General features: G+C 58.0%; 1 protein-coding gene across 2 annotated transcripts in view; it reads left to right on the top strand.

Moving 5' to 3' along the window:
* Positions 1-22,929, top strand: part of LRP1 (LDL receptor related protein 1) — an 80,921-nt gene that overhangs the window by 36,228 nt on the left and 21,764 nt on the right. For both annotated transcript variants that reach the window (XM_024992497.2, XM_024992496.2), the window contains exons 17-42: positions 3-128; positions 553-669; positions 1,456-1,536; positions 3,138-3,305; positions 6,579-6,761; positions 7,143-7,343; positions 8,367-8,612; positions 8,783-8,980; positions 10,602-10,806; positions 10,975-11,139; positions 11,610-11,854; positions 12,015-12,146; positions 12,439-12,666; positions 12,868-13,042; positions 13,135-13,229; positions 13,523-13,672; positions 13,789-13,929; positions 14,234-14,368; positions 15,860-15,991; positions 16,212-16,346; positions 16,541-16,670; positions 16,793-16,919; positions 17,270-17,421; positions 17,514-17,638; positions 17,914-18,291; positions 19,610-19,799. In XM_024992497.2, coding sequence (XP_024848265.1) covers positions 3-128; positions 553-669; positions 1,456-1,536; positions 3,138-3,305; positions 6,579-6,761; positions 7,143-7,343; positions 8,367-8,612; positions 8,783-8,980; positions 10,602-10,806; positions 10,975-11,139; positions 11,610-11,854; positions 12,015-12,146; positions 12,439-12,666; positions 12,868-13,042; positions 13,135-13,229; positions 13,523-13,672; positions 13,789-13,929; positions 14,234-14,368; positions 15,860-15,991; positions 16,212-16,346; positions 16,541-16,670; positions 16,793-16,919; positions 17,270-17,421; positions 17,514-17,638; positions 17,914-18,291; positions 19,610-19,799 — 4,360 coding nt within the window. The remainder of the gene's footprint in view (positions 1-2; positions 129-552; positions 670-1,455; positions 1,537-3,137; positions 3,306-6,578; positions 6,762-7,142; positions 7,344-8,366; positions 8,613-8,782; positions 8,981-10,601; positions 10,807-10,974; positions 11,140-11,609; positions 11,855-12,014; positions 12,147-12,438; positions 12,667-12,867; positions 13,043-13,134; positions 13,230-13,522; positions 13,673-13,788; positions 13,930-14,233; positions 14,369-15,859; positions 15,992-16,211; positions 16,347-16,540; positions 16,671-16,792; positions 16,920-17,269; positions 17,422-17,513; positions 17,639-17,913; positions 18,292-19,609; positions 19,800-22,929) is intronic.

Raw genomic sequence — 22,929 nt, 5'->3', positions numbered from 1 at the left:
AGATCAGCACACCTGCCCCTCGGACCGGTTCAAGTGTGAGAACAACCGTTGCATCCCCAACCGCTGGCTCTGTGACGGGGACAACGACTGTGGGAACAGTGAAGACGAGTCCAATGCTACTTGCTCAGGTGTGGGAGGGGGGTGACCACAGTGGCCCCCCTCTGTCACCAGGGCAGGGCAGAGGTGGGAGCCAGGCTTGGGGAGACAGAGGGGCCTCAGGAAGAGAAAGGAGCAGGGGGCACCCGGGGCAGAGGGGAGGGAGGACAGGGTTGGCTAGGAGGCCCCACTTGCAAGGAGGCAGAGCACAGCTCCAGGTGGGTGATGACAAGCAAGGTGGGTGGGTCTTCTCCTTGGAGGACACCAGCGACCCCTCAAGTGATGGGATCAAGTGTCCACTGTGAGATCACATGGGTGATTTTGAATGACGTCTCTAAGAGAAATGGCTTTGAGATCCTTGGGAAGACTTCCAGAGAGGCAGAGACTAATAGAAAAGAAAATGAAATGTAAAGCAAGGACTGGCCTATGAGCACTCACACCCTCGCCTGTCCCCAGCTCGCACCTGCCCACCCAACCAGTTCTCCTGTGCCAGTGGCCGCTGCATCCCCATCTCCTGGACATGTGACCTGGACGATGACTGCGGGGACCGCTCCGATGAGTCAGCCTCGTGTGGTGAGTGAGACGGAGGACAGCCGGGCTGGCACAGGGAGGGAGGGTCCACCAGAACGGGCCCTGGGGCAGGGGTGCTGGAGAGATCCCGCAGCTTAGTACCTGGGTAGCGTTGTCACTTAATCTCCATAGACCCCGGTGAGTTTCATCTGCAAGTGAAAGTCATTCAGTCGTGTCTGACTCTTGCGACCACATGGACTGTAGCCCACCAGGCTCCTCTGTCCATGGGATTTTCCAGGCAAGAATACTGGAGTGGGTTGCCATTCCCTTCTCCAAGGGATCTTTCTGACCCAGGGATCCAACCCGGGTCTCCTGTATTGCAGGTGGATTATTTACCATCTGAGCTACTAGGGAAGCCTCTGCAAAATGGGGCTAATGACGGCACCTGCACCCCAGCATTGATGTGGGGGATCAGTGAGATCATGCATGGAAAGCACTCAGCACATGGCTTGTGTTTGGAAACTAGTTGCTTGAAGGAAGGATGCTTAGAAATGGATACATGTGTATGTCTGGCTGAATCCCTTTGCTGTCCACCTGAAACTATCACAACATTTTTAATTGGCTATATTCCAATATAAAATAAAAAGTTAAAAAAAGAAAAAAAGGATGCTTAGTGGGGGTAGGCGTGAATGGGCAGTTTCAGGCCGAGGCCCCTCTACTTAGCCTTCCCTCCCCCACCTAGCTGGGCAGGGGACTGTGGGTTATGGTGGGGACCCTGCACCCACCTGCTTGTGCTGTGATGCTGTATAATCTTACGGACCCTACTCAGCTAGTCTTTCTCTCTGACAGCCTATCCCACCTGCTTCCCCCTGACTCAGTTTACCTGCAACAATGGCAGATGCATCAACATCAACTGGAGATGTGACAATGGTAAGAGCTTGTCTCCCTTCACCTTCCCTGATTCCTGGGAAAGCTAGAATCTGTAGCCAGGTCCTGGGTGGGAGGTGAGGGGTTTTAGAATCAAGCCAGGGCCTCCCTCCAGGTCACTCTTGCCCCACTGGGTTGTCTGGAAGAAATAAGGATGAGCTAGAAACATTGTAAGGGAGCCAAGATGACCAAGGGGAGACCCCGCCCACTGCCTGTCCGCGCTGTTCCTCTCTGGGTAGAGCTGCCCATCCCCTGGCAGAGGCTCAGGGGGCAGGGGGAGATGAGCAGGAATGGCCAGAGGGGCAGAGCAAGGAGGGCCCGTGCCCAGCTCCCTTCTCCCTACAAACCCCATCTTCTGGGGTCCTCGGTGCCCCCTCCAGGCTCCGGCTCCAGACTCGGGAGCCTACCTGGCGGTCAGCCCTGGACCAGGTGACGTCAGCCACGGGGGCCGGTGGACTGTTGTGTGTGTGCTGTCTCCGGGATCTGGTCCTGTCTGGTGTGCTGTCGTGATGTGTCGCAGCAGGGGCTCGAGCCCTAGCTAACGTGTGTGAGGATGTACTGGGTCAGCGCCACGTTGCCCCTCATCTTTGCCGTGTCTCGTGTGCCAATGGTTGCCTTGGCGGTTTCTGTGTTTCAGAGAAGGATTGTGGGGACGGCTCTGATGAAAAGACCTGTCCTGAGCCTGCCGGTCAGTGCATAGAAGCACATGCACCATCACCCTAGAGCCCCAGCTGGCCTTGGGCCACCTCCCAGGACCCCCATGCAGCTCCCTTCCCCAGAGCTCCTAGGATGTGGAGGAAAAGCAGAGAGAAGTGAGAGAGGAGACCACAGAGGGAGAAAGGAAACAGTGGAGGGGAAAGCAGAGAGGGCAGAAGGAGCTCTCCCAGGAGAGGAGATGACAGAGAGGTGGGGACAGGGAGACCAAGACGTGGCAGGAGGAGAGTGTCCGAGACGCAAAGGCAGCTGGGAAAGAGGCAGGAGCACAGCCCAAGGGGACAGCTAAACCCACCTTCTCCAGCATCCTGAAAATGTGGAGAGAAGTCTGGTGGCCCTGCCCACCAGGCCTAGACTGCAGGACACTGGCTCAGTCACCCTCACATGCCTTCAGGGGCCTTCCCAGCTGCAGGCAGTGCCCCTCACCCACACTTCCGCCCGGTGATGCCCACACTCAGGGGCTCAGGGCCAGGCCTCGCTAACCCTATCCCCCCAGCAGAGCCCTCACCTATACTCCGCCCACCTCTGTCCTTCCCTAACCAGAGAAATCCCTTTCCTTTCCCCCAGGCAAGCAGACCCCTGTTCCCACCCACTGCCAAAAGGGGAAAGGAATGCATCCTGTCCCCACCCCCAGTCTTGCAGACTGAGGGAAGGGCCCTCCGGGAGCTCGCCCTACCTCTCCCTGCCCCCCACCACGTGGGCCATGGTGCATGCTGCAGTCTATGCAGTTTCTGTGTCTTTTCTGTTTTTTATTTTCTTGGTGGGGAGGTTGGGGTGGGTCGAGGTTGGGAATGGGGAGGAGGGAGCGGGGACCCCATGCTGGGGTCACAGAGAAAGTCACGTGCTGACCCTCTGCTCGCCTCTTCCCTTCTTGCCACCCCCCTCCCCAGACAATGACTGTGGGGACAACAGCGATGAGGCGGGCTGCAGCCACTCCTGCTCTAGCACCCAGTTCAAGTGCAACAGCGGGCGCTGCATCCCTGAGCACTGGACCTGCGACGGGGACAACGACTGCGGGGACTACAGCGACGAGACACATGCCAACTGCACCAACCAGGGTGGGCGCCTGGGGACCAGCGGGGTGGGGGCCAGACCGTCCACCCTCCATCCATCCTTCCCACCGCGTGCCACCGCCATCTGGGAACCAGAGATAACCCTGAAGCAGCTCTTATCCTTCAGGAGTTTCCAGTCGTGTGGGAGAGGAAAGCTGTGGACAAATCAATGTCACACACTGTTAAGATCTCAAGCTTTGCAGTCAGGTGGCCTTGGGTTTGAGCTCCAGCTCTGCAACTTACTATCTGGGTGGCCTTGAGCAAGTTACTTAATCTCTGTGGGCCCCTGTGAGTTTCATCTGCAAAGTGGGGATAATAATAGCACAGGGCATTATTGTGTTGACGTGGAGGTTCCGTGAAATCATGCACGGAAAGCACACAGCCTGTGTTCAGTCACTGGTAGCGTGAGATAGGGATGCCCACAGGGCTGGGGAGGACGAGCACAGTGGGCACCAAAGGAGAGAGGAGTCGGCTCTGTGGGGTCCCCAGTGCCCAGGCCTCCAGGACCTATGGGGTTAATTGAAGGACTGGGGTTAATGGAAGGCACAGACCTTCTCAAGGGATGTTGGTTTTTCAGCCCTGGCCCATTGTTGCCATGGAATAATGCAGCCCCCAGATTGCCCTGGCTTCAGGAGGGCAGATTTTGCGTGAAATCTACCCATTTAAAAAATATATATATATTTATGGCTGCACTGGGTCTTCGTTGCTGTGCTCAGACTTTGTCTCTTTGCAGAGAGCAGGGGCTACTCTCCAGCTGTGGTGCACAGGCTTCTCACTGCAGTGGCTTCTCTTGTGGAACACAGGCTCAGTGATTGTGGCACACAGGTTTAGTTGCTCCGCGGCCTGGGAGATCTTCCTAGACCAGGGTTCAAACCCATGTCCTCTGAATTGGCAGGCGGATTCTTATCCACTGTGCCACCAGGGAAACCTGAAATTATCCATTTTAACACACTGGTATGCTAGTTTCCTAAGGCTGCTATAACCAAGCACCACAAACTAAGTGACTTAAACAACAGAAATCGAATGTCTCACAGCCTGGAGGCTGGAAGTCCAAGACCAAAATGTCAACAGAGTTGGTTCCTTCCTAGGGTCAGGAGAGAGAATCTATTCCAGGCCTCTCTCCTAGCTTCTGGTATTTGCTGGCAATCTTTGGTGTTCCTTGGCTCGTACAAGCTTCATCCCAGTCTCTGCCTTCATCTTGACATGGCAAACCCAATGAGTGCGTGTTGGTCTCTATGTCATATTTCCTCTTTATATAAGTATGCAGTCACAGTGGATCATCCTAATCTTAAGTTGATCATCTGCAAAAAAAAAAAGACCTATTTCCAAATAAGGTCCTATTCACAGGTGCTATGAGTTAAGATTTCAGCGTCTTTTTAGGGAACACAAGTCAAGCTGTAACAACTGGCAATTTGTTTGAAAAGTTTTAAAAATATGGCAGACCAAAGTCTCTCTCCAGGCTTCATCTGGCCCCTTCGCTAGCACCCTGTAACCTCTGCCTGGTAGAGTTAAGGTGCACACAGTGGGAACAGTACTGAGCACCGAGTGTGCACTGTGCGTCCAGCACTGAGAGGCAGGATGGGGAGGGTCACCCGAGGCCCGGGAAGCAGTGACTGTGTCTCAAGGGGTGTCTGACAAGGGCCGCTGAGTGGGACAGGTCACAGTGCCTTGGGACTCTGAGAACCCCTGGAGGCCCGAGGTGTGGCAAGATGGGGAAGCTCTTTGCCCCTCACCAGCTGGGCAGACTTGGATGGGTTGCTTCCCCCGAGACTTGGCGTCTTCCTTTGTGTCCTCCTCTGTGAAGTGAGGGGAGATACGTGCGGGCCTGGCCCATGGGAGCAGGGGTGTCGTGTCACAATTATTAACTGTCTGTGAGCTGGAATGGTCGAGGACCGTTTCAGAGGAGGTGGGGTTTGAACTGGGCCCCAGTGAGGGCTTAGGCTATGGACAAGAGGGAGGGTCTTCAGATGGGGGTGGTGGGAACAGCCTGGAGAAGCCAGCAGTACAACTTAGAAGGCGAAACTGAGCACTCCTTCCAGGGTCATTGGGCTGTGGGGCGGGGGCCTCAGACTGGAGGGGACAGCAGGCAACGAGGCAGCACCCGGAGGGTGCAGATTACAGCCGCAGGTCAGGCACTGGTGACCTGCGAAGGGTCTCAGAGCTGGAAGGCGTTGAGATGTAGGAAATGCTTTCAGAGGACAATCCTGGAAGGACATTAGGTTGGGAAGAGGCTCCGGGGGAGAGACCCTGAGGGAGGAAGATGAGCTGGGAGGCTGGTGCTGAAGTCCAGGGAGGAGATGCGCACGTGGACCGTGTACATGGCGGAGCGTGAGTGCGAGGCGAGGCTGTGCACAGTCACTCGTGCCTCCCATTACTGCTTCCGCTCCTTCCCCGGCATCCTGAGTCACAGCACAGCCGCCAGATCACATCCTACACATCAGATCACTCCCCAGCCCTGCCCTCAAGCCTGCCCTGGCCCCCTGCACACTTCGAATCTGTGCTGAGCCCTGCTTCATGGCCGGCAGGGTTCCCCCAACCTCTCTGACCTGCATTCCTGCCACTCATCTCCTCCATCACCTGCTCCAGCCGCGCGGCTTTAAATACACCCTGGGCATTTTCTGAGTACGCCCCGAGTGGTCCTGTTTCAGAGGCTTGTGCTAGCTGTTCCCCTTCCTGGGATGCACGGTTAATCTCACGGCTCCCGTCATTCAGGTCTCTGCTCAAACATCTCCTGCATAGGGGCCCTTCCTGACTCTTTATCTCAAGTAGCATCCCATGCTCCCTAGCGTTGACCCGGCTTAGTCTGCATAGCCTTCCTTGATCACCACCTGTAGTTCCATTCTGGATTTCTGTGTCGCGTCTTCACTGCTTCTCTTCCCTGCTAGAACTTCAGCTCCACGGGGGTGAGGCCGCTGTCTTATTCATGCTGGCTCCTGGGACAGTGGCTAGCACACAATAGGTGCTCAGTAAGTGTTTGTGAAGTGAACGAGTGCAGCAGAGGCTAGGCTAAGGTGGGGGGCATTTGAGCTTTGACCTAGCAAATTGCTTATCCAGCCGAGCTCACATGTGTGAAATAAGGAGGTGAAACAAGAGGATTTCTAAGCCCTGGAAGGAGTCACGGCCCTGACTCGGAGTTAGCACTTGCAGGGAGAGTCAGTGGGACTCAGAGATCTCTCCAGCCGGCCTCAGCTCATAGCCCCGGGCCAGGTATGGCAGGAGGGGTTTGGAAAGGTAGAGATGGGATGGCTGATCCGGAGCTCTCCACCTGTCCCCCTGCAGCCACAAGGCCTCCTGGCGGCTGCCACAATGATGAGTTCCAGTGCCGGCTGGATGGCCTGTGCATCCCCCTGCGGTGGCGCTGCGACGGGGACACTGACTGCATGGACTCCAGTGACGAAAAGAGCTGTGAGGGAGTGACCCACGTCTGTGATCCCAACGTCAAGTTTGGCTGCAAAGACTCTGGTAAAAAGAAGGACTGAAGAGCAACTGCACAGACAGGAGACGATACTGAGAGCAGGGCAAGGGCAAGGGGGACACCGTGAGGCAAATGGCTGTACAGAAAAAAGCTTGTGCCAGATGCATGGGGGCGGTATGAAGGGGCCAGAGCCTGCAGTTAGGGCCCTGGGAACCAAAACCCTCTCCAGTCCTGAATGTCAGCACCTCCTGCAGATTCCTGCCTTCTTTGTTGTCCATGTGAATTTGACAGAAAAAGCCTCAAGGTTCCTAGTGGACCCCAAAGTATTATAGTTATGGCCTGATTAGAGAAGCCCACCGGGTCGGGGAAGAGGGCTCAGAGAGCCCTACTGGCCAGGCCTGGCCCCTGATGCTGTACCCCTTCCGCAGCTCGGTGCATCAGCAAAGCATGGGTGTGTGATGGCGATAGCGACTGTGAGGATAACTCGGACGAGGAGAACTGTGAGTCCCTGGCCTGCAGGCCGCCCTCGCACCCCTGTGCCAACAACACCTCGGTCTGCCTGCCGCCCGACAAGCTGTGTGATGGCAACGACGACTGTGGAGATGGCTCAGATGAGGGAGAGCTCTGTGGTGAGTCCTGGGCCCAGGAAAGACAAATGGGCAAGGAAGCTAGATGAGGCTGGGCCAGGCCGGGGCCGTGCAACAGGACAAGCTCTGTGGGGAGGGGGTCTCAGGCTAGAAAGGGCAGATCTGGCTGCTGGGTGAGCAGTCCTCAGAGCCATTACTAAGAAACCCATTTCCAAGAGGCTGTGCTCAGTGTTCCCACTGTTACAGCATTTAACCCATAAAGCAGCCCTGTGAGACACATACAATTCCCCCATCTTATCCATGAGAAAACTGAGGCTCAGAGAGGTTGAAGAGCTGGCCCAAAGTCACACAGCCCATGAAGTACAGTGGAGACAGTGCAGTGCAGCCCCTCCCTGCAGGCCCAGCCCCCCTCCCTCAGCCAGCTTTCAGGATGAAGGCACCAGGGTTGAGGCTTGATGTGGTCAGAAGGGCAGGCACCCCGTCCTGCTGAGTGAGTGAGAAGGTTGGGGGAGGAGGCTGTGCATTCAAGATCAAAAGGACGAGGGTCAGGGAGGGCCGCCTAGTGTGACTCCAGGATGAGGAGCAGAGCCCCTTATCTCCTCTGAGCCCGGCTGGCCCAGCATCGGGTTCCTCAGAGGAGAGAAGCGGGAGATAAGGACCAGCCCTGAGAACCACTGACGGGTCATCAGTCAGGGCAGACACGTCCTGGGGTGTGTCCGAGGACCCGGAGCAGGACATTCCCTACCACACCCCACCCCCAAATCACACCCACATCAGAAGAGAGAGAGGAAAGTCCCCCCACACCCCCCACCCCAGAGAGAGTCAAAAGGCTGGGGCCCCCACCATGGCTCAAGAAGAGGCTGGGAAATAGATATCAGAAAGACAAGAGCATGATAGAGGGGTGCTCCTGGAGAGAGGAGATGACCACCCACGCAGTGGGTGCAGGGATCCGAACCCTGGTCCCAAGGGTGCCTGGGAAGCAAGGGGACAGAGGAATGGAAAGGACCTGCCTCCTTCTGGATCCTGACCCTGATCCTGTCCCCTGCTCCCCGCCCCCCACCCCAGACCAATGCTCTTTGAACAACGGTGGCTGCAGCCACAACTGCTCCGTGGCACCTGGTGAAGGCATCGTGTGCTCATGCCCTCTGGGCATGGAGCTGGGGCCTGACAACCACACCTGCCAGATCCAGAGCTACTGCGCCAAGCATCTCAAGTGCAGCCAGAAATGCGACCAGAACAAGTTCAGCGTGAAGTGCTCCTGCTATGAGGGCTGGGTGCTGGAGCCCGACGGCGAGAGCTGCCGCAGCCTGGGTGAGAGGCGGTCGGGACCGAGGCGGAGGAACTGGGCCGGGGGGTGGCGGGGTGGGCGGGAGTGCGGCAGCTGAACTGCAGGAGGAGGCTGAGGTTTCCATCTGGGCCCAGTGCCAGGGCCCACGGAGTGGCTCGGAGGCAAGAAGTGACCCCATCACACCCCTCCCTAGACCCCTTCAAGCCGTTCATCATCTTCTCCAACCGCCACGAGATCCGGCGCATTGACCTCCACAAAGGGGACTACAGCGTGCTGGTTCCCGGCCTGCGCAACACCATCGCCCTGGACTTCCACCTCAGCCAGAGCGCCCTCTACTGGACCGACGTGGTGGAGGACAAGATCTACCGCGGGAAACTGCTGGACAACGGAGGTGACCCCCGCCTGCCCCTAGACCGACACCGACGTGGGGCCCCAGTGCACCCCAGACCCGGCCCTTGGGCTCTCACATCCAGGGGACCAGATGCAGGCTGCCTGGAGCAGAGGCCCTGAGTTCCCCTATCCCCCACACTCTTGTTAATTGGGTTAGATTTTGCTGTGGGTCTCAGTGCCTGACGCCCGGTAATTACCGTCAGCAGAGCTGCCAGCCTGATAATTAACAAAATGATCAGCCTTTCTTTGGAATGGCCAGAATTGCAGGCTTGCAAGAAAAAAGCCATTTAGGGGTGGGGTACCTGAACCCTGCCTTCTGTCCCGAAGCGGCCTGACCCATCACAGACTTGCTTCTTTAATAACGCTCATTCCTGAGCCCCTGCCACGCACTCCAGGCCCAGGGGAAACAGCAGGGAGCCAAACAAGACAGAATGTCTGCCCTCATGGAGCCTACACACCAGTGGGAACATCAGAGATAAACACAGGGAATGAGTGCGGCACAGACTGTGACAGAGGGGGTAGTACTGTGGATAAGGAGAAGGGGCAGGGTGGCGCGGGAGAACGGGGGTGGCATTTAAACTGGATGGTCATGGAAAGCCCCCTGAGAAGCTGACATCTGAGCAGAGGCTTGAAAGAAGTGCATTTTACTAGAAGAGTTGGTATTGTCATAGAGAAAAATGTGAAGTGTTAGTTGCTCAGTTGTGTCCGACTCTGTGTGACCCTATAGACTGTAGCCTGCCAGGCTCCTCTCTCCATGGAATTCTCCAGGCAAGAATACTGGAGTGGGTTTCCATGCCCTTCTCCGGGGGATCTTCCCAACCTAGGGACTGAACCCAGATCTCTTGCATTGCAGGCAAGTTCTTTACTGTCTGAGCCACCAGAGAAGTCCATAGAGAAAACCTGGAACCATCTCAAATGTCCATCAACTAGGAGATGGTTAAGTAGACTGTGAAAATGTTCACATTATGTAACAGTTTCTAAATTACTATATATGTATATAGGGCTTCCCTGGTGGCTCAGACAGTAAAGATTCTGGCTGCAGTGCAGGAGACCCAGGTTCAATCCCTGGGTTGGGAAGATCCCTGGAAGAGGGCATGGAAACCCACTCCAGTATTCTTGCCTGGAGAATCCCATGGACAGATGAGCCTGGTGGGCTACAGTCCATAGGGTCGAAAAGAGTTAGCATTCAGCACAGTATATGTGTGTGTGTCTGTGTATATATATATATATAAAACCATAGAAAGACCTCCAGGACCATCTGTGGAGTGAGTTCTAGAAAATTCTCTCTGCTTCATATTGAGTCTAGGTCTGTTCCCTAAAGCCCCCACCCTCTGCTCTGACCTCCTCCCAGGAGTTGGCCCTTCAGAGAGTCACAGGCAGAAGATAGTCGCCACTTCCCCTTCTCCAGGGTTCTAGAAGCCAGGCTTCTGCTTGACCTCCTGGGGCAGGGGGCCTGGGTGAGGAGAGTAGGGATTCTGGGAAGCTCTGTTGAACTCAGGGCACACCAGAGGTGTTCACAGAGGTGTCAAGGTTGGGGTGGGCCATCCAGGATTCCTAGCATGTATCATGAGCTCACCCCCCACCCCAGGTGAGTCTAACCTCCTGTGACCTCTCTTCTTCAGCCCTGACCAGTTTCGAGGTGGTGATTCAGTATGGCCTGGCCACACCCGAGGGCCTGGCTGTAGACTGGATTGCGGGCAATATCTACTGGGTGGAAAGTAACCTGGACCAGATTGAGGTGGCCAAGCTGGATGGGACCCTACGAACCACGCTGCTGGCTGGTGACATCGAGCACCCCAGGGCGATTGCACTGGATCCCCGGGATGGGTGAGGGCCCTGCCCAGACCTGTTCTGGCCCCGTGACTCCCCTGAAGGGGCCAGACACACCCATCTCCCAGTGCTCCTTGCCTCCTCCGCCCTTCACCAAGGATCCTCCCGCAACCCCTCCCCCAGGCCTCTACCTTGGCCCTCCTGACCCCCTCCCCACTCCCCTAGGATCTTGTTTTGGACGGACTGGGATGCCAGCCTGCCCCGCATCGAGGCAGCCTCCATGAGTGGGGCCGGGCGCCGCACCATCCACCGGGAGACAGGCTCTGGGGGCTGGCCCAATGGGCTCACCGTGGACTACCTGGAGAAGCGCATCCTGTGGATCGACGCCAGGTCAGCACCTGCACCTCCCTGGAGCCCTGTCCTCCCCACCCCCTGGGGACAGGGCGGGGCCGAGGGTCCCAGGACCCAGTAGCCTTGAGCATGGTGAGAAGGCCAGGACTGAAGTGGAGCTGGAGCCAGACAAGGGCCCAGGAAGAGTACTGAGTAGGGGCAGAGGCTGGGCTGGGAAAGAGGCGCAGATGGAGGAGGGCAGAGGCAGGGCTGTCCCACACACAGGGCTGGGCACAACACCATGCTTGCTCATACATCTGTAAGCTCTGCTTGAGGGGGCGGGACTTTTTTTAGTTGATGTGCCTGAAGGGGGCATCTTTTTCTAAACGTCACCCCAGCCCTGTGTGCTGGGGAGAGTGAAGGGGCAGGGGAACTGGGGTCGGGGCTGAGAAGGTGGGAACCCCGGGCCACGTACCCCGAGGTCTCAGGTTCCCACTGGCTCCTCACTCTGCCCTGAACCACGCTCTCAGGTCAGACGCCATTTACTCTGCCCGTTACGACGGCTCCGGTCACATGGAGGTGCTTCGGGGACACGAGTTCCTGTCGCACCCGTTTGCAGTGACGCTGTATGGAGGCGAGGTGTACTGGACGGACTGGCGGACAAACACACTGGCCAAGGCCAACAAGTGGACGGGCCACAATGTCACCGTGGTCCAGAGGACCAACACTCAGCCCTTTGACCTGCAGGTGTACCACCCCTCCCGGCAGCCCATGGGTAAGGGCCCGGACAGGACAGCAACCTCCGCAGAAGCCTCGCAGACCGGAGGGGTCTGTGCTGGGGTGGTGGCAGCGACACGGGGACAGGAAGCGGGTGTGGGCCAGGGGAGCAGGGCCGGTAGGGTTACTGGATGGTCTTGATTTCCCCTCCCCGCCAGCTCCCAACCCCTGTGAGGCCAACGGGGGCCGGGGCCCCTGCTCCCACCTGTGTCTGATTGATTACAACCGGACTGTTTCTTGTGCCTGCCCACACCTTATGAAGCTCCACAAAGACAACACCACCTGCTACGGTAGGCCCCCCCCCGAGCCAGGGGGACACCGAGGCTGACGGGGGAGGGTCGGGCTATCCCAGCTGCAGGTTCTGAGCAAAGGTAGGCGGTCTCAGCTGGGAGGGGCCTGATGGGAGAGGCTCCGGAGACAGCACTGTCAGAAAAGACTGGCGCCCCGACTGGAAGGTTGTGCCCAGCAGGGTCTCCCTGATTGCCAAGGGCCAGCAGCAGATAGAAGGAACCGTGATAGTCTGGGTGGGTGGAAGGCGTGGAGGCAGGGGGCTGCCCTCAGTGACCTGCCCTGTGCCCGCAGAGTTTAAGAAGTTCCTGCTGTATGCACGTCAGATGGAGATCCGGGGTGTGGATCTGGACGCCCCCTACTACAACTACATCATCTCCTTCACGGTGCCCGACATCGACAACGTCACGGTGCTGGACTACGATGCCCGCGAGCAGCGCGTTTACTGGTCCGATGTGCGGACCCAGGCCATCAAGCGGGCCTTCATCAATGGCACCGGCGTGGAGACAGTGGTCTCTGCAGGTCTGTCTGGCCCCCACCCCCTGGCCCCTACCCCCCGCTCCCCTGGGTCCTGTTGACTCTTATTCGAATCCTTTCCTCCGAGTGTTTCCATCCCCAGGTCATGATCCTTGTTCCCCCAGAAACCAGGCTGGCCCCCTCCCCTCGAGCCCCCTGACCTGTGTCCCGCAAACTCCCAACCACAGCTCCCCACTGTGTCCCCAGACTTGCCAAACGCCCACGGGCTGGCTGTTGACTGGGTGTCCCGAAACCTGTTCTGGACGAGCTACGACACCAACAAGAAGCAGATCAACGTGGCCCGGCTGGACGGCTCCTTCAAGAATGCGGTAGTGCAGGGCCTGGAGCAGCCCCACGGGCTGGTCGTCCACCCTCTGCGTGGGTATGTCCTGCGGGGCCCCAGGTTGAGGGACACGGGGTGTGGGGCGGGGGAAGAAGAGGACTCTGACTGTCCCCCTTTCCTGGCGCCCCTAGGAAGCTCTACTGGACGGACGGTGACAACATCAGCATGGCCAACATGGACGGCAGCAACCGCACCCTGCTCTTCAGTGGCCAGAGGGGCCCTGTGGGTATGAGCCCGTCCTGCTGCTCTGCAGCCCTTCTTCCCCAATTCCTCCAGCCAGAGATGCTCTCAGGGTCCCCCCCCCATTGCCCCTCTGCTCTCAGGGATTCCTCCCTATCACTCCTCCGTCTCCCTGAGCTCCCAGCTTAGTGCTTGTTCTCAGCACCCTCCCCCTAAACCACACACAAACTCTGTGCCCATCCCCAGAGGTGAGAAGGACCCCAGCCACTCACTCAGGCTCCTGGCCCCCAGCCCTGGTGGGTGCCGGGCTCTCTGGCCGTGACACCCTTCTTCTTCCAGGCCTGGCGATCGACTTCCCTGAGAGCAAACTCTACTGGATCAGCTCCAAGAACCACACCATCAACCGCTGCAACCTGGATGGGAGCGAGCTAGAGGTCATCGATGCCATGCGGAACCAGCTGGGCAAGGCCACTGCCCTGGCCATCATGGGTGAGGGCCACTGGCCTGGGAGCCAGGGGCAGGAGCAGAGCAGGCAGGGCCAGGGAGACAGGGCTGGCCTGGGGTGGGGCCTTCCCCAAGGGTCTCATCCCTTCCTGCCTCCCCAGGGGACAAGCTGTGGTGGGCAGATCAGGTGTCGGAGAAGATGGGCACATGCAACAAGGCTGACGGCTCGGGGTCCGTGGTCTTGCGGAACAGCACCACCCTGGTGATGCACATGAAGGTCTACGATGAGAGCATCCAGCTGGGTGAGGCAGCTCGAGGGCAGGGCCAGTGGGCTGGGGTCAGAGGCCAGGGCTGCACCAGGAGGAGCCCTGAGCAAGCAAGGGGAATGAAAATGGGCTAGGCTCTGCTCACCACCCATGGGGCCCCTCTTTCACAAGGGCCAGGGGCCCTGCGGGACTGGAGACCTGAGCTCTGAGTAGGGGTGGTGACCCCCACAAGGTATGGGGTCAAGGGGTGACCATCCTGTCCCAAGGCATGCTCAAGCCTGACGCCGAGGTCCTGAGGAGAGCCAGTAACCCTTTCTCTGTGCCTCCCACTTGCCCCCAGACCACGAGGGCACCAATCCCTGCAGCGTCAACAACGGCGACTGCTCGCAGCTCTGCCTGCCCACGTCCGAGACGACCCGCTCCTGCATGTGCACAGCCGGCTACAGCCTCCGGAGCGGCCAGCAGGCCTGCGAGGGTCAGTGCCCCTGCCTCTGCCCCCCTCCCCTCGACCTTGGTCCCCAGCCCGACTGGTCTTCCTCTACAGCCCACCTTCCTCTTCTCAGCTTGGACACAGGATGAGTCCATTGTGTGTTAAGTGCCTTCTGGGTTAGATGCTTAGTCAGCGTCCACTGTGCTGGTTGCTATGGGGGAGGTGGGGGACAGAAGTCCCTGTCCCTGTGCTCAGCAGGCTTAACCAGAGGTGGGGGAGGGGAGACATGAAGCGGCTCTGACTTGAGTAGGATTCTGGAGAAATAGACGTCAGAGGGGACGCCAGGGTCACTTCATGCAAGAAGTGTGCTGGGCACAGAGGATTTAAGTGTGGTTTGAAGGAGAAGGGACAACATGCCAGGCGAGGGGTCCAGAGCAGTAGGAGGGTGGGTGCAAGGCCCTGACGTGCCAGCCTGAGTGGCGGGCAGGGTGTGGGGTTCATGGGTGAGGCTATGGGGCAGGCGGGGTTCTGCAGGTTCTCAGCCAGGAGCACCTGGAAAGTGGTGTTTGGGGCAGATTAAGCTGGCGGCAGAGAGCCGGCTGAGTGGGGGAGGGAGAGACCAAGGCAGTTAGACCAGTCAGGAGGCTGTTAGCCTGGGCTGGGGCTCAGCAGCTGGGTTGAAGAGAAGGGATGAAACTGAGAGCTATTTCACAAGAACTTGCTGACTGATTTACAAGCCCGCCCCAGGACAGCATTTCCCAAAGTGCACTCCTAGGAACCTCCCTCTTTGATGTGGTCGATGTTACAGAAAGAAACACTGGGTTGAACTAAGTTTAAGTGGAATTTTTTTTTTTTTGCTGCAGAACTTCTCAGAGCCTTGCGTATGCTCATCTGCTCTGAGAATTTTCTGTGGGGAGACTCTTAAGTGTTTGGGGTCTCCCCACACTCGACCATGAGTCCTTTTTTTCAAGGATCCTGAGCACCCAGGGCCCATTAGGGGGATTCAGTTGAGGATGTGCTTTGCAAGGGGATAAAGGCAGGGGGAAATTCTAGGGTGCATGGATAGTGGCGCTTTGTAAGAAATGGGGAACTGGGAAGGACGCTGGCTCAGGAGCTGGGTGCCAGACTCAATGATGTGACACAGACCAGACGGACGAGAACAAAGAGCAAACAAGGGCGGAAGTCTAGATTTGGGAGTCACTCAGTCCTATTGACTCATCTAAACCTCTCCAGATCCTCCCTAACACCTTTAGGGCTGTTAAAGTGTTGTGTGAACCGAGTGAGGCAGAACCGGTTGTGTGAAGCGAAAGCCTGGTCTCTGCTGCCCTCTAGTGGGCACTATGGGATCTCACAGGTGGTTGCCTGGAGCTGGCCAGGTGACTTGACTGGCCCGGTCCCCACCCAGGCTCCAAGCTAGGGTGTGTGGTGAGAGGGGAGGTGTGATGGGTGGGAGGAGGTATCAAAAGGGTTTGTGGGTGACAGAGCCAAAGTTAAGGGGTGTCAGCGAGGCCCATGCCCACTGTGCTTGTGTTTCAGGTGTGGGCTCCTTTCTCCTGTACTCTGTGCACGAGGGGATCCGGGGAATCCCGCTGGATCCCAACGACAAGTCGGACGCCCTGGTCCCAGTGTCGGGGACCTCACTGGCTGTTGGCATTGACTTCCATGCTGGTGAGCCATGGTGGCAGGAAGGGGTGGGAAATGGCCTTCCCTTCGCGGTGAAGTGTTCCGGGGGTCCAGGGAGAGGTTGCCTGACCACAGCTGCCCTGCCCTGCTATACCGTCCCAAGCCACTGGTCTCCCCAGCTCTCAGTCATCGCCTTGTGATTTTGACCCCTCCACCTTGTCCCCTGCCTCGGTGAGCATCCCCATGTTGGCTCCTCTGCCCCCAGAGAATGACACCATTTACTGGGTGGACATGGGCCTGAGCACCATCAGCCGGGCTAAGCGGGACCAGACGTGGCGTGAGGATGTGGTGACCAACGGCATTGGCCGCGTGGAGGGCATCGCAGTGGACTGGATCGCAGGTGAGCTCTGGGAGGGCTGGTGGACTGCAGGTGAGGCAGAGGACTCGGGGAGTGGGGTCTCAGGAGGAGGGGGTGTGAGGAGAAGGGGTAGGCAGGAACAGAAGGGGAGAAGTGGGGGTCTCAGAAGGCTGGAGGGGACGAGGTACACGAGTCCCCACACACCCCCTGAGCACCCTGCCTTCCTCCCTCCTCAGGCAACATCTACTGGACGGACCAGGGTTTTGATGTCATCGAGGTTGCCCGGCTCAATGGCTCTTTCCGCTATGTGGTCATCTCCCAGGGTCTGGACAAGCCCCGGGCGATCACGGTCCACCCGGAGAAGGGGTGAGAAGCGGGGTGGGCTGACCAGTCCCCACTCCTGGCTCTGGTCTGGTCAGGCCCTCTGGCCACAGGCCCGTTCTCCTCCATGCTCTGGGGACTGACCCCCTCTTCCACCTTCCCCCCAGGTACTTGTTCTGGACTGAGTGGGGCCAGTACCCGCGGATCGAGCGGTCTCGGCTGGATGGCAGTGAGCGGGTGGTGTTGGTTAACGTCAGCATCAGCTGGCCCAACGGCATCTCCGTGGACTATCAGGTTTGGGTGCCGGCTCAGCCCTGGGGCCAAATAGGCGGAACCCGCGCTCTGCGGGGAGGGACAGCTCCCCACTAAATCTCATGTGACATGCCCATTGGTGCGAAGAAATGGACCAAGGAGCCATGGGGTCCTCTGGCCCAGGCCCCATGCAGAGTAGGGTTCCACCACCCGGGAGATGGTCAGGGAGGTCACTCAGAAGTGGGCGCTAGAGGGAGGCCAGCAGAGCCGCAGGTCAGAGAGCGGGAGGATGTAGAGCAAGGAGGGAAGAGACAGTGAGGCGGGAGTGAGTGGCTGCCCCGTGCTGCCTGGGATGTGGGGCTGGCAGTGAGGTGGGCGCCTCTGGCCTGCAGGATGGGAAGCTATACTGGTGCGACGCCCGGACAGACAAAATCGAGCGGATCGACCTGGAGACAGGCGAGGACCGCGAGGTAGTGCTGTCCAGCAACAACATGGACATGTTCTCGGTGTCCGTGTTTGAGGAGTTCATCTACTGGAGTGACAGGTGGGCCTCTGTCCTGGCCTTCCCCTGGGCCATCGTCCCCTCCCCCTCAGCCTCAGCTGACAACCTGCTTGTGGCCCCTCACCTCCCCGCAGGACTCACGCCAACGGCTCCATCAAGCGAGGGAGCAAGGACAATGCCACCGACTCCGTGCCCCTGCGAACGGGCATCGGTGTCCAGCTCAAAGACATAAAAGTCTTCAACCGGGACCGGCAGAAAGGCGAGGCTGGGGCTCTGGGCTGGGCAAGAGAGGGCCTGGGGGAGAAGTTAGACCACAGGGGAACTTCCAGGAGAGCATGATGAGAGAGACACTAGGGGTGGTGAGGAGAGGCTGAAGGGCTTGAGTGCCAGGGCCTGGAGAGTTGTCTGAAGTGGGGACATGGAGGCAGAGCAGGGCGCCAACCAGAGTTTCCACCTTAGCCTAGAGGACAGGGGTAGCCAACTGACCCTGCCTGCCGTGACCTCTGTCTTCCCCGTGGCTGCCCCCCGCCCCAGGAACCAATGTGTGTGCAGTGGACAACGGTGGGTGCCAGCAGCTGTGCCTGTACCGGGGCAATGGGCAGCGGGCCTGTGCCTGTGCCCACGGGATGCTGGCTGAGGACGGGGCGTCGTGTCGTGAGTACGCGGGCTACCTGCTCTACTCGGAGCGCACCATCCTCAAGAGTGTGCACCTGTCTGATGAGCGCAACCTCAACGCGCCAGTGCAGCCCTTCGAGGACCCCGAACACATGAAGAACGTCATCGCCCTGGCCTTCGACTACCGAGCGGGCACCTCCCCGGGCACCCCCAACCGCATCTTTTTCAGCGACATCCACTTTGGGAACATCCAGCAGATCAATGACGACGGCTCGGGCAGGACCACCATTGTGGAGAGTGAGCCCAGACTTCCTTTCTTCCCAGGAATTGGGGGGTGGGGAGGGTTGGCCCAGACTCAGGGCAGGGATGCCGTGGACACCAGCCAACCCACCCCTGCCCCGGATCTGAGTCCCACCTGCCTTGGCGTCCCTGACAAACAGCCAGTGAATCCCACTGCGTGTTACTGAAAGTCTCTCCCGTTGGAGTCAGAGTTGGTCCCTCCGGTCCTCCTTCTGTCCGCGAGGTAGACAAAATAAGCCAAAGTTCGCCTCTGTATATCTGGTTACTCATAGAACAGGCTACAGAGAACAGGTGGGTTCAACCCCAGACACAGGATTTGAGTCACTTGGGCAAGTTTTCTGTGCTCTCACAGCCTCAGATTTCTCATCTGGCAAGGAGACAGGATGGCCTGAGGCATCAGGTGGGAGACCTTAGCTGGGTCTCAGGCCACTTCGTGTGCGCTCCCTGAAGGGGGAGGGCCTAGAGCTTCATTCCCGGACAGCCTTTATGCTTCTTGGGAAGTTCTGTTCTGTTCCACTAGTTTGCTCTGGGCTGGATGCCACAGGTCCTTTGCCTCATTCACTTGTTCATACGTTTGTCACTCCTGTCTGTAAAGACCTGCCAAGCGCGTTACTAGGTGCTAGGTATACAGTGGTGATGAAAACAGACCTGTCCTTTCAACCTCCTTGCCGTTTTCTGCCTCCCAGAGTCCCGTCCCCACGTCTGTCTGAAAATGTAGTGTCCAAAGCTGAACTCGATACTCTGTAATGGTAGCTTATCTGGAGAGCCTGGCAGAGCTGTCATCTTCTTCGGGCCATTGTTCAGGCTACGTAGTTCTATTAATGCAGCCTTCTGGCAGCCACATCACCAGACATCTTGAAGCCGCTGAAACCCCTGAGTTTGTCTCTCTTATACTAAGTTATACCGTGTCTCTCATCACGCTCTCGGTTCTTTAACCTGAGCTTCAGGTGTCTACCAGTCAATCCAGTTCAGGGTCTAGAAGTTGGAGGCTCCCCAGTACAGCCCACGTGGGAGCTGATTTACTGAAATCCAGTTTGCACCCAACTTGGCAGAACCCTGGCTCCAGGAGGTGTAACTGCAGCATAAAGCCAAATCTAGCCAGCGGTGGGAGACACCGGAAGAAGGGATAGGGGGATGGACCGCGGATCGTTTGGGTGGGAAATAGAGGAGTGCAGGAGGGCCTGGGGGCACTGAGGGCCACCCCCCACACACACTCCCCAGCTCCCGCACTTCCCCCGGGTGCAGGCAAGTGGGTTCCCCTGTGCTCTGCTCTCTGGCCCTGTCCTGATCCATTGCTGTTCCTGTCTCCCCGCAGACGTGGGCTCTGTGGAAGGCCTGGCCTATCACCGGGGCTGGGACACACTCTACTGGACAAGCTACACCACGTCCACCATCACCCGCCACACAGTGGACCAGACCCGCCCAGGGGCCTTTGAGCGTGAGACGGTCATCACCATGTCTGGGGACGATCACCCCAGGGCCTTTGTGCTGGACGAGTGCCAGAAGTGAGTTGGGGGCCCAGGATGTGGGGACAGGTGGGCACAGGGGGGCAGAAACTGCCCCCAGACAGACTGGGGCAGGGGATGCAGGAGAGGGAGGGTCTGGCTCTAACCTGAGCTTAGCCACTGTCTTGCTGTGAGACCTGGGACCACCCGCGAGACCTCTCTGAGCTTCGGTTTCCTCATCTGTAATATAAGGACAGTACCATCTCAGACGCCTCATCAAGGAGAGGGTGAGAGGCCTGTGGCAGGCTCTCTGGCTTGATGATTAACTGAATCTCTTGATTCACTCATCAGAGGGCCATGCTCAAGGCACACAGCAGGTCCTCTGTATTTCTTGGTCTCCAAGTTTCAAGCAAAGTTTGTTCACTAAACATCTGTTGTGTGGAACCCTTGAACTGGGCCCGTTCCAGCCACCTAACTGGGGAGAGAACTCACTGGTGGGAAATGGATGGCGGCACAGGGCCGGGTGTGATGACGGAGAGGCACCACAGGGGCAGTGGGTTGGCATAGGGCCTGCAAGTGGAAAAGCCAGAGAAGGGCGGCCTGGGTAGGGCAGAGCTTTGAGCAAGAGTAGGAAGAGGGAAGGCTCCAGGCAGGGGAGGAGCCTGACTCATGCCCAGCCCATTTGAGGCTCTGTGGCCCGGGAGTTGGGGGGCATGCAAGGGGGCAGAGGGGATAGGCCTGAGGAAGCACTGGAGGCTGAGCTAAGGTTGCAGATGGAGAATTTGGGAGGAAGCCCCCTGGGTGGTGCACACCCCCAGCCTCACCCATTCCACCTCCTGCAGGGGCAGCCCCGCCCCACCATCACCTTGGCGCTCTTGGCCCACATGTGAGCAAACCATTTTGCCCCTGAATTCTGCAGCTCTTGGAATGTTTTCCCAAAGCTTTACTAGGAAACTAAGGGACAAACAAAACCCCAAAGCAGCTACTTAGAAACTGTGAGTGCACTGAACCTAGATTCCTTACCCTGATGTAACTCACGCCCGGCCCTAGCCTGGCCCCTGCCTGGCCTGCTGACCAGCTCGAGGGCCCTTTCCACCTCGGTCCTGTCCGGCGTGTACACGGCTTATGACAGAGACCCCATCTTGCCTGCCGTGACCCTTGGCAACTTCACCTGCCTGCGGCTGGTTCCAGGGCTCATCCGTCCTGGGCCTGGAGCCTCCATGGAAGGGCCATGCTTGGGCCCCCACCTGCCTCCCATCTTCGATGCAGAGCCCACTAAGTTCCTTTTCTGTGAGCCCAGGGGATGAAGCCCTCCACTCAACAAATGGCTTTTTTGTCTGTTTTAATTTTTATTTGGCTCCGCCAGGTCTTAGTTGCAGCACACAGGATCTTCAATTTTTGTTGCAGAACTCAGGATCTTTTTTTTTTTAGTTGCAGCATATGGGATCTAGTTCCCTGACCAGGGATTGAACCCAGGCCCCCTGCCTGGGGAACACAGAGTCTTAGCCACTGGACTGTCAGAGAAGTCCCAGAAAATGGTTTTTGAGAACCAGATCCGGCAGGGAGCAGGGTTGGGTCGGCCGTGCGCTGCTGGCGTATTTGATGTCTGTCCTAATGACGCTGCAGGGAGCTCCACGAGTGGGTGACGAGGACCTGAGCCAGGCTGGAAATCGGGGAACGTGTCCTGAAGAAGGCAGTGCGTGAGCCAGGTCTGCAAGATAGCAGGGTGAACTGAAGCCAGGCAGAACACGGGAGAAAGGACTGAACTGTGTGGGAGAGGCCCTCCCTTGGCCAAAAAGAGCGAGTGCGTTGGAGGAGCATGAGGGGGCCAGTGTGGACCCAGATGGAGGGGGCGGGGCCTCTCCCAGTCAGGTGACTGCAGTCCTGGGAGCACGGCTCAATCTGCCACTCGCAGCAGTTTGTCGTGACAAGAGGGTAGCACTTCCCAGCATGAAGTGAGCCAGACTGTACTTGAGGGTGTAGGCGTCCCTGGTGGGAAGGAAGGTGACTCTAGCAACTGCCCTGGGACACCCGTTTCCTCTGGGGGAGGCCATCGGGAGACGCCTCTATCCGCTCCCATCCTGATTCCAAGAACCAGAACCCCGGCCCTTCCCCTGAGAGGAGGCCTTTCAAACCAGAGCCTCATCCTCGTGGGCTCAGGAGCAGTCAGCCTCCCTAACAAAAAGCCTTTTACCTGAGCATAGTGGCAGGGTGGAGAGACTGGGGGGCGGGGGCTTGTTAAAAAGAGTGAGACCTGGAGAGGTTTGAGGAGACAAGTCTGGCTGCTGAGGACAGCTCTGCAGCCAGAACAGACCAGGGATGAGGGACACAGGCCTGGGGTGGAGGAAAGCAGAGAGCAGGTCCTGTGGGAACTGAAGGGATCTAGCTTTGGTGTTGTTCATCGCTCAGTCGTGTCCCACTCTTTGCGACACCCCCCCGCCCCCACCATGGACTGCAGCACACCAGGCTTCCCTGTCCTTCATTATCTCCTGGAGTTTGTTCAAGCTCATGTCCACTGAGTCGGTGATGCCATCCAACCATCTCATCCTCTGTCGCCCCCTTCTCCTCCTGCCTTCAGTCTTTCCAAGCATTAGGGTCTTTTCCAATGAGTCAGCTCTTTGCATCAGGTGACCAAAATTTTGGAGTTTCAACTTCAACATCAGTCCTGCCAATGAATATTCAGGACTGATTTCCTTTAGGATTGACTGGTTTGATTTCCTTGCAATTCAGATGGCTTTGATGTAGCTCATGCTAAGTCGCTTCAGTCATGTCCGACTCTTTTCGACCCCATGGACTGTAGCTTGGGGAGACATAGGCTCCTCTGTCCATAGGATTCTCCAGGCAAGCATACTGGAGTGGGTTGCCATGCCCTCCTCCAGGGAATCTTCCTGACCCAGGGATCGAACCCCGGTCTCTTATGTCTGCTGCATTGGCAAGCAGGTTCTTTACCACTAGAGCCTCCTGGGAAGCCCTGGTGTAGCTCAGTGCTTCTCAAACTCCAGGGTGGGTGAGGGTGGCCTGGGGAGCACTGGACAGTCTGGTTCCTCAGTCTCCCTCCTTCCTAACTGCATGTGAATCTGGAACAAAGACCTAAGAATCCCCATCCACTGCAGGTGGTCAGGGGACCTGGCCAGCCCTGAGGTCTTCCACACCCATCTCTAGGACCTTACCACCCCCCCCCCCCCAGAGA

The sequence above is a fragment of the Bos taurus genome, chromosome 5 (genome assembly GCF_002263795.3).
Source record: "Bos taurus isolate L1 Dominette 01449 registration number 42190680 breed Hereford chromosome 5, ARS-UCD2.0, whole genome shotgun sequence".
In the NCBI taxonomy this organism is placed as follows: domain Eukaryota; kingdom Metazoa; phylum Chordata; class Mammalia; order Artiodactyla; family Bovidae; genus Bos; species Bos taurus.
Note: the sequence above shows the minus strand (reverse complement) of the source record. Positions and strands in the feature narration are given on the sequence as shown.